This window comes from Gastrolobium bilobum, unplaced genomic scaffold (assembly GCF_033153095.1).
Source record: "Gastrolobium bilobum isolate Gb01-03AN ecotype WA unplaced genomic scaffold, APGP_CSIRO_Gbil_v1 utg81816, whole genome shotgun sequence".
NCBI lineage: Eukaryota > Viridiplantae > Streptophyta > Magnoliopsida > Fabales > Fabaceae > Gastrolobium > Gastrolobium bilobum.
Genome location: NW_026898789.1, coordinates 23,623 through 35,662, shown reverse-complemented (window position 1 = coordinate 35,662; position 12,040 = coordinate 23,623). Strand labels below are relative to the sequence as shown.

Genomic DNA, 12,040 nt, shown 5'->3' with positions numbered 1-12,040 from the left:
CCAAATTAAGTAATTATGTATGCTGGTAACAAAATTTTCTTATATTTCATTTTGCTTATTAAAAAAAAAATTATTAAATAAATTTTCTTACGTATGTAAGTTTTTATTTTTTTAATTTTTTTTCTGATCCTGTATCCACGATATGATTCGGCCAACCCAAAATCTTTTCACGTTTCTCCGATCATATTCTCCCATCATGCATATATTTACTGATTTTAGTGTAATTATATATAAATAGGGCAGGATTCATTTATATCGATATAAAAAAAACATATATCAAATTTTAGTTATTAATCAATGTACATTCGACTGTGGTAATTCATTAAAAATTAACAATTAATTAATGAATTAATTTTCAAAAAATATAATTGTTAGATGGGAAAATATTTGTTATTTTAAATGATATAACTTTGTGTCTTTTTATATCTTAATCGTAAATTTTCGTCAATCAATGATTATAATTTATTGTGAATTAATAATTAATTAATAAGTTTAACCTGATAAATTATAATTGTTAATAGACGAAAATTAACAATTAAAATCTAAAGTGTCACAAAATTATATCTTTTAAAAGGACAAACGTTTTTCCCTAGTTAAATATACAAAAATTAATTGAGATTTAATATAAGATTTATTATTTTTAAATTGATCACATCTCATATATATATATATATATATATATATATATATATATATATATATATATTAATAATTTTTTTGAAATTATAGAATTATGGAATTATTGCAACTACATAGTTATTGCCTGGAAAGCACGGACACGCTCCAAATTGGAAAATTTGTGTGTCCGATACGGACACGAGTCCGACACGCGGTCAATATTTGATGACACGTTGTCAACTCTCTGACATGTTTTTCCGACACGCTGTCAACTCTTTTCGACACGCGATCAACGCTCAGACACGATTTTTTTTTAATCTTAATTTTATTTTGTTAACTAAATATAAAAGAGATAATTTATAATTAATTTTTTTCTGTTATAAAATTTGACATGAAAAATTAACAAAGTTTGAAAAAATTATTTATATTTATGTTATAAAATTTAAATATTTGATTGATTATATAACTTATTATGGACTCTTATATGTATTAAATATAAATTATATTATATATATTAAAATATGTCACCGTTTCGTGTCGTGTGTCAGTGGATAGTAGGTTATTGCTCGTTAACTCAAATTGATGACACGTTCTGTTTCCAAGAAAAAAAAAAAAAATTTGATGACACAAATGATCTACAAAATTAAGAATCCCCGTTTGTGTTGTTAGTTGTCACTTGTCACTTTTGTCACCTCTTTGGTGTCAAACACGCACACTCACACATTCATAGAGAGAGCGCAAAACCTTAGTCCTCCACCGACAACACCTTCCGAAAATGGAGGCGGTGGGTTCAAGGCTGGGCCGAGCCTCCTCCCGTTACGGTGCACCCACCGTGTTCAGCGGCCCCGTCAGGAAGTGGAAGAAGAAGTGGGTTCACGTTTCCTCTTCTTTAAACAACAACTCTCACTCTCACAACAACAATAACAACAACAACGCTTCTTCTCGTCTCCTTCTACGCCGTTGGACTCCTATCACTGCCACCAACGCCGCCGACGACAGCTCCGGCAACGTATCCGAGGAGCCACCCAGAAGGAAGTTCCGTTACACTCCTGTATGTCTGTGTTATGTTTCTTTTGTTTCCCTTTTATTTTAAAAAAGAAAGAAATAAAATATTTAATTGGTTTTTTATATTTTGATAAAAAGTTTCGATTTTTATTCTTCCACTGTGTTGATGGGCGGTGATGTTTTGGTGGGTTTGCGGCCTTTTGTGTAAATTTTTGGGATTTTGCTATAGCAAGCGGTTGTTATGGAGTGAAGAAAGAGTATTGGGGTTGTTGGATTGTTTGCATGTGGCATGGCATGAATTGGGATATTTTTTTTTTTAGTATAAGTTGGAGGAGACTAATTCCCTTTTTGAGGAGAGAGCCACGCCCTCTGGCCCCAAAAGATTTTTTAAGAATTTGCTTGAGACAGGATTTGAACCCGTGACTCAACCAAACCCTTGGGAGTTCAATTGCCAACTGATATACATTTAGGTGTTATGAATTGGGATTTGGGGTAGTGGGTTTTGGGTTTGAATTTCACTGCTCCTTTTTTTTCCCCTCCTTCTGGGGTCTGGGCTGTTTGGTACTTTTGGCACTGAAATGTTTTCTTTATGGTTGTTTGGGTCTTTATTAAGATAAAGATTGTGGTTCCATTGACTATTGAAATTTGCTTCTTAGGTTTTTGGTAGAAAGTGGGTTATGTTATATTATTGTGTATGGCTTGGTGTGTGGGTGGATCGTTGCTATGACTATTGGTTTCTTTAGTTGGAATTGGCAAAGGAATTCCCTCACACAAGTCTAGTAAGTTTTAATCAAGAAATTTTGATAAAGAAAAACCTGGTTGTACATTATCTTATCAGTTACATCCCTCTTTATTTTTTCTTGGTGAATTACAATTTCAGTTAATAACTGTTTTTTCATTATGAGTGAGGGTTTGTCAATGTCATGATGCAGATTGCTGTGCTAGAAGAACAGAAAAAGGTGGTTGTCGAAAAGGCTAAACATGAACCCACAACTGATGGTGATCAATTGACAGCTAGGCAGACAAATGTGACTAATGAGGTGCATGGGAAGCTGAACATGAATGAAGTTTCAGAGGAGACCAAGGTAAAGTAACCGAATTCTCCGTTTCTGCTTTGAATGGTTTTGAACATTTCTCTGGTTTCAATATTCAGACTTTTAAGGTGGACATAGGACTTTGATGTTCTTCAAAATTTTGATCTTGTCTTCCCTTGCATCAGGTTGCTCTTATATTATCCTTTGCTTACAATCATAGACATATGCTATACAAAAAATAAAATAAAAAAATCATGGACATAAATGGCTATTTGATGATTATTTAATTTAACATTGTACTGCTACTGATTTTTGAGAGTATGAAGTAATCATAAATATTATTAATCATAATATTATATCGTAGAAAGAACTATTTAAAAAACATGACATATTTACTGAATCATGCTTAGTACATGGATTATTTATGATGCTTAAAAATAATTATTGTTTGCATTTGCAGAATGTGACAATGTGGTGGGCCTATATAGAGTCAATTATATGAATTACAGTGTCAAGTTACCTTCTACTGGCATTCAAATTTGCATATCCTGTTAAAAATCAATACTTGTGCATGTTATCAGTGTTGGCTTAAATTCTTAACGCACTGTTGATCTGCAGTGGAATAATTAAATTTCATCGGTAGTATTCCACGAAAAGTCATTGCCAGCCTCTGGTCTGGTTATCATTTCTTATTAGATTATGGAAAAGAATGAATAAACATATTTCCTGTGGTGATTATCACGTCATAGACATTTAGGAATGATTGTGAGTTCATGCAATAACTTTGACACCATGTGAGGACCGCTCGCATTTGTCACTAGGTGATTTGGAAATCATTTTGCCAATTCAGATATAACATTGTAAAATTTACCTATGTTGTGCTTTGTCATTCCAAATTAATACTTAGCCGGTCCTACGTCCGGATAAAAGAGGAGAGTTGTGTTATGAAATTGATAGCATGCACAGACAATATGATTGTGTTAATGTTTGGTCATTACCGGTAAGGACTTGATTTTTAGTAGAACACAATGAGGATCTATGTAGCTAACCCCACCAAGTGGGAAAAAAGTTTTTTTGTTGTTGTTGTTGTTGTTGTTGTTGTTGTTAGGTGTGACATTATTATGATTAATAACATTGGTCTATATATCATTTGGTGTTGCAGGATTCAAACATGAACAAGTTGGATCTTGGGTTAGGCTTTGAAGGTAGCAATGGTGAAAACAGCCAGAACAGTGATGATCAATTGGAAAAGAACTGAGAGTATCTGGAAGTAGAAAATCAAGCTGTCTGCAAGCTAAGTGATAGTTCAAGAAACACTGAGCCAGTACATATGACCTGTTACCACCTATTTTAACATAAATGTAGTTTGCCGTAATCTTGTGAATAATCAGTACTTAATTAGTGCTAGTAGTATAGGAATGATCAGTAAATAGTGTTAGTTAAGCGTAGGATGATTAGCTGTATTATGTGATCGGTCATACATGATGTGAGGTTGTACTAAGTGGCAGTAGTATATATATAAATACATAAAATCTTAAGAAAATTTGACTGCTTGTATTTTTAAGACTAATAGGAAGGATTAATTATCAATGCTCGTCCCTCCTCTGGGTCCGTCACTGTGCCTATGCCTTACATTTGTGTGACTTTTTGGAAAATGACAACAAAGGGAAAATGACTTTTTGGGGGGTTAAAATAGCTTTGCGGCAATACCAGTTTTCAAGTAGTTAGTTCCCTATGTCAGTCTTCAATCAGTGGTAAACTGTAACTGCTTCACAGTTCACACCATTACCAGGTGTTGCACTAAGGATGAAATGGAATTCATATGCCAATTCCAGAACTTCTATTTTGTGTTTTCAGTAGTTGCTCTGAACAAGAGTTGCGAGACAGCGTAAGTATGAGAAATCCTTTGACAACTATCTCGTTTGTACCATCCTTATTGCTCATAATTAGCAGTGAATATTTTTTTTTCCTTCAATGAAACCAAAACCAGATGTTCCCCGTCAATGGATATAATGTCTAAATGACTTAGCTAAAATTATTGTTACTTTGTTCAAGCTCCCAATGATGGTTTACCTACCTCCAGTTGAACTGGAACTATTTTCAAATTCTTCGCCTGATCTTCAAGTTTTTGACTTCTCAATCGTTTAAATTCTTCAACTGAGCTAAAAAACGATTATAACATTCCTCCCTCAACTGAGTTTTTCCTTTTCAACTATCTTGGAAGTTCAATTTACTATTGCCACTTTTAAGTATGTCTACAAAAAAAAAAATTCCATTGCCAAATTTGCAATAATATCATCAAAGCAAACTCAATAATGGCAAAACATGCAAGGTAGCTTGAAAGGATGGTCAGTTACCTCTGAAATGGACAGAATAGACCTATGAAGGGTCTACAATTTATCATTGGTTGTGAGTAACCCCTTGATCCCACAAAATCTAACAAAATCTCAATTTGAGACGTAGAATAAGACCTGAGCTTCATAGCCAAGTCCTATAATTGGAAACTGGTCAGAGAATGGGACAACCATTCACAAAGAGCTGGTAATTGTGTCTGGGTGTCAGCCCCATCCACCAGCTAGCATGGCCATCACCCCTTTAAAATACTAAATCATGCAAAAACACACACAAAAATGAAAATGAGAAGTACAAAACCCCTTGGAATAAAAAAGACAGCAAAACAAATAAAATAAAAAAACTGCATCCTCTCAAGACTAACTTCAAATCTTACAATGACTGGTCTTCACCACTTATAAATCATGATTTGTTTAAAGAAAGGGACTGGAATTTCCTTAATTTAGTGCGGGTATGTAGAGGTCCCACTACAAAAGATATCACTACAATGAATCTGTAAATAGCATGAATACAACCAAAATCCCATGGAATAAACCCATAGTATGACATTTTGTTATTACAAAACAAAATAAAACTTTGGATATAACGAGAAAAGAATAGTCCTTTGCGTGCAGGACAAAATACAGTCCTGCAAAAGAGAACTAGTGCCGAGGCATTTTCTTCATGCCACAATCACTCTGCTGCATTGTTATTCTCTGCTTCTTGGGTTACACCAACTTCCGCTGGACGAATAACACGATCATAAAGCATATATCCTGCCTGCAAATATAACCATAGTATTGGTTTTCATTCATGCTTTCAATCTCTAAACCCTTGTTTGGATTTGATGGTAAGGAATGGAATGGAATGACAGGCAGCATTGTTTGAATGCTTAAAAATGAACCACCAAACAAAATCAAGAATATGACCACATTTATTCCAACATCAAGAAAAACAAAACCTCCAATAAAAAAGGAATTTAGAAAGTAAAATCCTTTTGCCAATCATAAATGGAAATAATCAGCATGATTGATGTAATAAACAAAAAAGTTTGTCATAAGTAGTGACACGCACCAACCTAGACTTCTAATATAGCAAATTTTCTGTTCGAAAGGTATTAACTGAATACAACAAAAACAATTTTGAAGGTCCAGGCAAATTTTCAAATTGGAAAAAATAAATAAATCATGCTACTATGATAAAACAATTATGTAAAATACCTTGAGAACAACTCCAACAGTGCCTGGGGGCTTAGAGGCATCAGGTATTTGGAAGATGGCGTTATGCCTGTGCGGATTAAACGGCTCATTTGTAGGATCAAATTTTTCTACGCCAAACTTTTTAAGTACCTGTAAGCAGAAGTTGTCAACCTTAAAGAATAAGATTAACTGATTAAGCACTAGTACTAGAAGCACATTATTTTAAGCAAACAATGATGCAAAACATAACTAGCAAGCTTACATTTCCTACACCATACTTTGAGTATTGGGATTATGCAATAATATTTTTGAAGTATGTAAACTCTTACAATTCAAGTTTACCTAAACTCTCGAGTTTGACAACTTTGCTTTCTTTGATTTTCTATACAACTAGGGCTACTTTCCTTGCAGACAACATGAACAATTCAATCCATCAAAGCCAAATTACCACAGTTCATTCTTCCTTCAAATTCCATAAAACCATTCTCAATCCTAGAAAGTGTGCACAACACCCAGACAACCACCAACCGGAGCCAAAAAACCCCTCCTAATCCTTGCAAATCAATCTCCACCCTTTACACACACACACACACACAATGAACCTTCAAAATTCACCTATTTTCTACCATAAATCCAGAAAACCATATAAATGTAGAACTTTGCAACAAGAGTTAAATATAACCATATAGCTTTGGCTATTGCAAGTAAACAGCCACATCATAAAGTAGAACTGTCTACCTCTGCAAGTTGTTTCTCAGTCATTTCAACACCATCCAGAAGTGTTTTCAGGAGTTGTGCTGCTTCAACAGAGTCCTTAGGTGATTCAATTTTTGAAAAGCTGTCCTTTACAACGGAGGAAGCTCTTCCCAAATTGTCAGCAACATCCAGTATACTCTTTGCAAAATTCTACATCACATTTGAAACCACTCAGCACAAAGTTGAAAAATAAATAATTAGGGAGCAAGAGATCTAAATCACAAAAGTAAAAAAGGTCAAAACTCAGACCTGTATACCAAATTTTTTTGAATTCTCTGCTTCACGTCTTGTCCTGTCCAACACATTCTCCATCTCTGCATAAGTACGTAGAACTTTGTCCTGCATTTTCTCAATCTCTTTGTGCTTCAATTTCAAAAGTTCTTTCTTCTCAGCAACAAGCTTTATTAAATCATCCCTCGATAGTTCACATTCACTCTCTATACCTGAATCAGAAAATGCAGTTCATTCAAAACCTCTAGTCTTTCTTTTAACATATTGAGATAGAGATTAAGATTGAGATTCTGAAATAGAACCTGATTCTTTGGTTTGGTCTGCAGCTTTGGCTTGTTCAGATTGATCAGTTACCTCAGCTTCTTCACTTGTTTTTGTAGGTTCATCACTTGTAGGTTCTGGTGAGGCCACCGAAGAAAATCCAAATCTTGGAGTCAAGGATGAGTTTATTGGTGGATTCATCAAAATGGCTTGAATTGGAATCATCTGGAATATTAGAAAGCAGAAATTAAACTTATGAGAATTTTGCATTGCATAACTAAAACTAAATTTCATCAATAAACAACTTTAAGGGACAAAATCAGATCACGGAAAAATAGAACAATAATAACCAGTAACTACAAATAATTTTCATACTGTCATTTATATAAGAAATGCAAGAAATTCTTGGGGCCTATTAAATTAAAATTCATAAAACAATAAAAAAAGAAAAGGACAAAGACTGGAAATGAGAGAAAAAGAATAAGAAAACGAAACTTATTTTATACTGTGATAAAGCTCAGGTAAAGTTTTTTGCACCCCAGAAAAAAAGAGGCATAATCAATCGATTTTTTCTTTCAAAATCAAGCAAAGAATGACATCCTAAAAAATCCGTCAATCCAGAAAAAACACTTTACAACGATTTTTTAAAGTAAAAATATCCAAAGAGCACTTGTTAACCTTAAACAAGCCGAAAACTTTACAATACAAAAGGCCTAGCTAGAAGAGATTATTTGACTTTAAAAGAAATGAAAAATCAACAGTGAGGTATTTTCAAAATATGTAATGCAAACAAGAACATCTTATTTCAATCAGCATCAAATATGCAAATACCAATCTCCCACCATAATTTTTTTTTTAAAATAAAAAATAAAACAGCAAAAAGAAAACTGAACTACGATCTATAAGCTTCAAATTTTCATATTAGTTTCACACATAAATCCTAAACTCAATTATACCATCCACAATCACAATTTTTTTAATAAATCCTAAAACCCTAGTAAAACCCTACTATAAAAAATTGCCAAAAATTATACTTTTTCGCTCATTTTGAGGGCTCTACCTTATTGGGTGATTGATGAACGAGGAAATGGAAGTGGTGATTGGAGAGAGTGGTGGAGAAGGGTTGGGGCTTCTGCGAAGCAGAGAAAAGCATGGAGCTTCGGCACACTGTTCTTGAGACACGAGATACGACCCTAAACATCTCTGAAGAAGAAGATGATGAAGAAATGGAAAGGAAAATGGATTGAGTTGGAATTGGGATTGGGACAGAGGAGGAAGGTGGCGAAGCAGTGGAATCAATTTCAGACAAAAAAAAAAAACAAATAAAGAGAAAATTGCGTGGAGAGAAAGAAAACTGGGTTAGGCTGAAGAACATGGGGTTTAGGGTATATGGGTCATATTTTTTGTTGACCATATTGCCCTTTATTTTAGTTTCATGAGATAGCAATTTTTTTTTTCATACATATATTTTTAATTTTTTCTTTATAGTAAGATGGATAATATGGATATTTTATATTGGGGAATATTATAGATTATAATTATAATACATAATTATAATATTAAAATTACTTTTTTATATCACATTAGTCAATAAAAGGAGAATTTTTTTTTTAATATTATAATTATGCATTACGATCAAATTTCTCTGTGATATCACAAATCGCAAACCCTTTATATTGATATGCTAAATATAACTGGATTATTTCTTTTATATACTTAATTACCAATGTACAGGGTTATTAAAACGATTGGATAATGATTCATATGTACAGGGTTAATTAGGATATGTGTGAGATTTTAATATATTCAAAACACACACTCACACTATACAAATACAATACTAGTATTGTTATATCAAGCAAGTAATTAATAAATAATTGGAATGGGATCAATGAGTAACCCAATTTATTTCGACATATTTTTTTTCTCTATATTTGAATTTTTGCTTCCCCGGAAAAAAAATTATGAGTATTAAAAATATTAACCCAAAATATATATTCTTTTTTCGTATTATTCATTTTGTTAAAGTGGTAATAATTTTACCACTTCATACAAAATCGTGTTTAAGAATAAGTCGTATGTAAGTCATGATATATGGCTAAACTGCGACACACGTAACACATGTAGGATGTAGGAAGAAGAGAACGATTATACTAAAGGTGACAGGTGGTAGTACCTAAAAAAAAAAAAAGGTCACAGGTGGTGTCATGCCAATCAAAAATACAACTAATATATTTGGTGAGTTTAAATTGTTAGTACATAAGTGTCCTAGAGACAATCTGAATGTCAGATGGATCCATGTGCTTCTTTATTTATTATAAATAAATTTTATGAATAAAAATATTATTTATCTTGTTTCACATTGTATGTCTCAAATATTGAATATGAGTAATTGGATAAAGCCCTTGGAATGGAACGAGTGTCACATTAAGGATCTGTGATAGGGATCACGATCATGAGGGCTCAATGACACCACACGTCCATTGCCAGAAATATGTTCCTAGTCTAGAGATACCGATAATGGACATTGGTTATCTCGGGTAAGACTACCACAACTCAGCTACTTGCATGGAGATGCAAGATAGAGTCCTCGTGAGCTGCAGATATGGAGATGTCTTAGCTGACTCGTGGGTGGACCTATTGGAGAATAGCTCGCACTGAACTGACCCACAAAGAGACTGTTGTAACCCAACCCATGGCCCAGCCCATCAGGGTACAACCCAAACGCATGAGGACCAGCCCAAGATATTTAGATGACTACCTCACATGATCTGAGGCCAGCTTGCTGATTATTGTTCTGATTTTATTTCCTGTTTAATTAAGATAGTAGTCATTCCTATTTTTAAGCGTTGTTATTTCCTTTAGTTGTTTCTTTTCGTAATCATAGGATTAGCTGTTGCAACAGCCTTCGTATTTGAATTCTAGATTAGGGTTTACTTTACTATAAATATTGGAAGCAAACCTCAATGAAGAAAGAGTTGTTTTGACAGAATTCTTATCTCTCCTTCTTCTCAAATTCGTTCTCTTCCCTATTTTCCCTCTACCCCCTTACATTTGGTGCTTTCATTCCTGAACTTACCTCCATGGCTGAAAAGACTACACGCATGGCCCAATTACAAGATCAGATCACCGCTGTGGACGAACGACTTACAACGTTCATCACATCCGCCAATGAGGACCGGCAAACATTACTTCTGCAGATGCAACGAACCAACCAGGAGCAACTCGACCTCAGGCTCGATAAGTTCCAGCGCGAAATCACAGCTCTTCTAGAGACCCAGCGTCTCCAGCAACCTGCTAGTAGCGTTCTTGGACCAGTTCCGCTTCGTACTGATCCAAACAAACCCAAACCGGTCCGCCTTGTCTTCCCTCGGTTTGCCCAGGGCGATCCTACTGATTGGTTGTTTGCCGTCGACCAATATTTTGAGTATTACTCCATTACAGAACCGGAGAAACTGCGTTTGGCTGCCTTTCACCTTGACCCACCAACCTCTCAGTCCTCTTCTGTTCCAATCAAGCGGCTTTCCCAAAGTGAAATGCTGGCACGAAGGGAAAAGGGACTTTGCTACAACTGTGACGAACGGTATGTTTTTGGCCATAAATGCAAACAGGGTTCTACTTTTATGTGCATGTTAGTCGATGACGACGAAGAAACTGCGCATGCCGAGGAAACAACAGAAGAAACTACTCCTGACAACCCTGAGTATCCTGAAATCAGTTTCAACGCCCTCTTTGATCACCATTCAACCAAGGCTTTTCGTCTCACGGGCACTGTTAAAAGCACCGCTGTCCAGATACTGATAGACAATGGCAGCACCCATAACTTCATTACAGAACGCGCTGCAACCCACTTGCACTTACCCATCCAATCCATCAGCCCATTTAAGGTCCAAGTGGGCAACGGAGACAACCTATTTTGCCAAGGAATGTGTACTAAGGTTCGTATCAACCTTCCAAATCAACACATTTTTGATATTGACCTCTTTGTGCTTGAACTTCAGGGCGCGGATATTGTCCTTGGTGTACAGTGGCTATCCACCTTGGGACCAGTAATAACAGATTACCACACACTTACCATGACCTTTACCCACCAATCTAAACCCATCACTCTTCATGGCAACACCAGTTTAACACCTTCCGCCATTACCAATGCCCAACTACACAAACTAGTAGCCCACGAACCAATCCAGGCCTATCTCATGTGTATGACCACATCACAGCCACGTACAAACCCAATGCCTAATATTCCACACACCATCTCACCCATCCTCACCGAATTCCAAGATGTTTTCTTTAAACCTACCAAACTTCCCCCACATAGACCAACAAACCACCATATCCACCTTCTTCCCAACACAAAGCCCATACAGGTAAGGCCTTACCGGTATCCCCATTATCAAAAAAATGAGATTGAGAAGTTGGTCTCCGAAATGATACAGGAAGGAATAATACGCCCAAGCACTTCTGCCTATAGCTCACCGGTCATACTAGTCAAGAAGAAAGATGGAACCTGGCGTTTTTGTGTTGATTACAGGGCCTTAAATGCTATCACGGTCAAGGACAAGTTCCCAATTCCCACAATAGACGAATTATTAGACGAACTAC

General features: G+C 35.2%; 2 protein-coding genes across 2 annotated transcripts; one reads left to right on the top strand and one right to left on the bottom strand.

Moving 5' to 3' along the window:
* Nucleotides 1-1,245: 1,245 nt before the first annotated feature.
* Nucleotides 1,246-4,247, top strand: LOC133284143 (uncharacterized). Its single transcript, XM_061481137.1, has 3 exons — nucleotides 1,246-1,669; nucleotides 2,556-2,708; nucleotides 3,820-4,247. Exons 1-3 carry the CDS (start codon nucleotides 1,394-1,396, stop codon nucleotides 3,913-3,915), a joined length of 525 nt encoding a protein of 174 aa, XP_061337121.1. The 5' UTR covers nucleotides 1,246-1,393; the 3' UTR covers nucleotides 3,916-4,247.
* A 1,078-nt stretch (nucleotides 4,248-5,325) lies between these two features.
* LOC133284144 (grpE protein homolog 2, mitochondrial-like) lies at nucleotides 5,326-8,732 on the bottom strand. Its single transcript, XM_061481138.1, has 6 exons — nucleotides 8,496-8,732; nucleotides 7,477-7,660; nucleotides 7,193-7,386; nucleotides 6,926-7,093; nucleotides 6,209-6,337; nucleotides 5,326-5,768 (listed from the first exon to the last, which is right to left on the bottom strand). The coding sequence occupies exons 1-6, from the start codon at nucleotides 8,634-8,636 to the stop codon at nucleotides 5,682-5,684; spliced, it is 903 nt and encodes a 300-aa protein (XP_061337122.1). The 5' UTR covers nucleotides 8,637-8,732; the 3' UTR covers nucleotides 5,326-5,681.
* Nucleotides 8,733-12,040: the final 3,308 nt, after the last annotated feature.

Excerpts from the sequence above, each read along its gene's own strand:
- LOC133284143 (XM_061481137.1), top strand. The coding sequence starts at position 1,394 with ATGGAGGCGGTGGGTTCAAGGCTGGGCCGAGCCTCCTCCCGTTACGGT. Across the intron at positions 1,670-2,555 it reads GGAAGTTCCGTTACACTCCT|ATTGCTGTGCTAGAAGAACA; the intron begins GTATGTCTGTGT and ends GTCATGATGCAG. Across the intron at positions 2,709-3,819 it reads AAGTTTCAGAGGAGACCAAG|GATTCAAACATGAACAAGTT; the intron begins GTAAAGTAACCG and ends TTGGTGTTGCAG.
- LOC133284144 (XM_061481138.1), bottom strand. The coding sequence starts at position 8,636 with ATGTTTAGGGTCGTATCTCGTGTCTCAAGAACAGTGTGCCGAAGCTCC. Across the intron at positions 7,661-8,495 it reads TTCATCAATCACCCAATAAG|ATGATTCCAATTCAAGCCAT; the intron begins GTAGAGCCCTCA and ends CTAATATTCCAG. Across the intron at positions 7,094-7,192 it reads CAAAAAAATTTGGTATACAG|AATTTTGCAAAGAGTATACT; the intron begins GTCTGAGTTTTG and ends AATGTGATGTAG.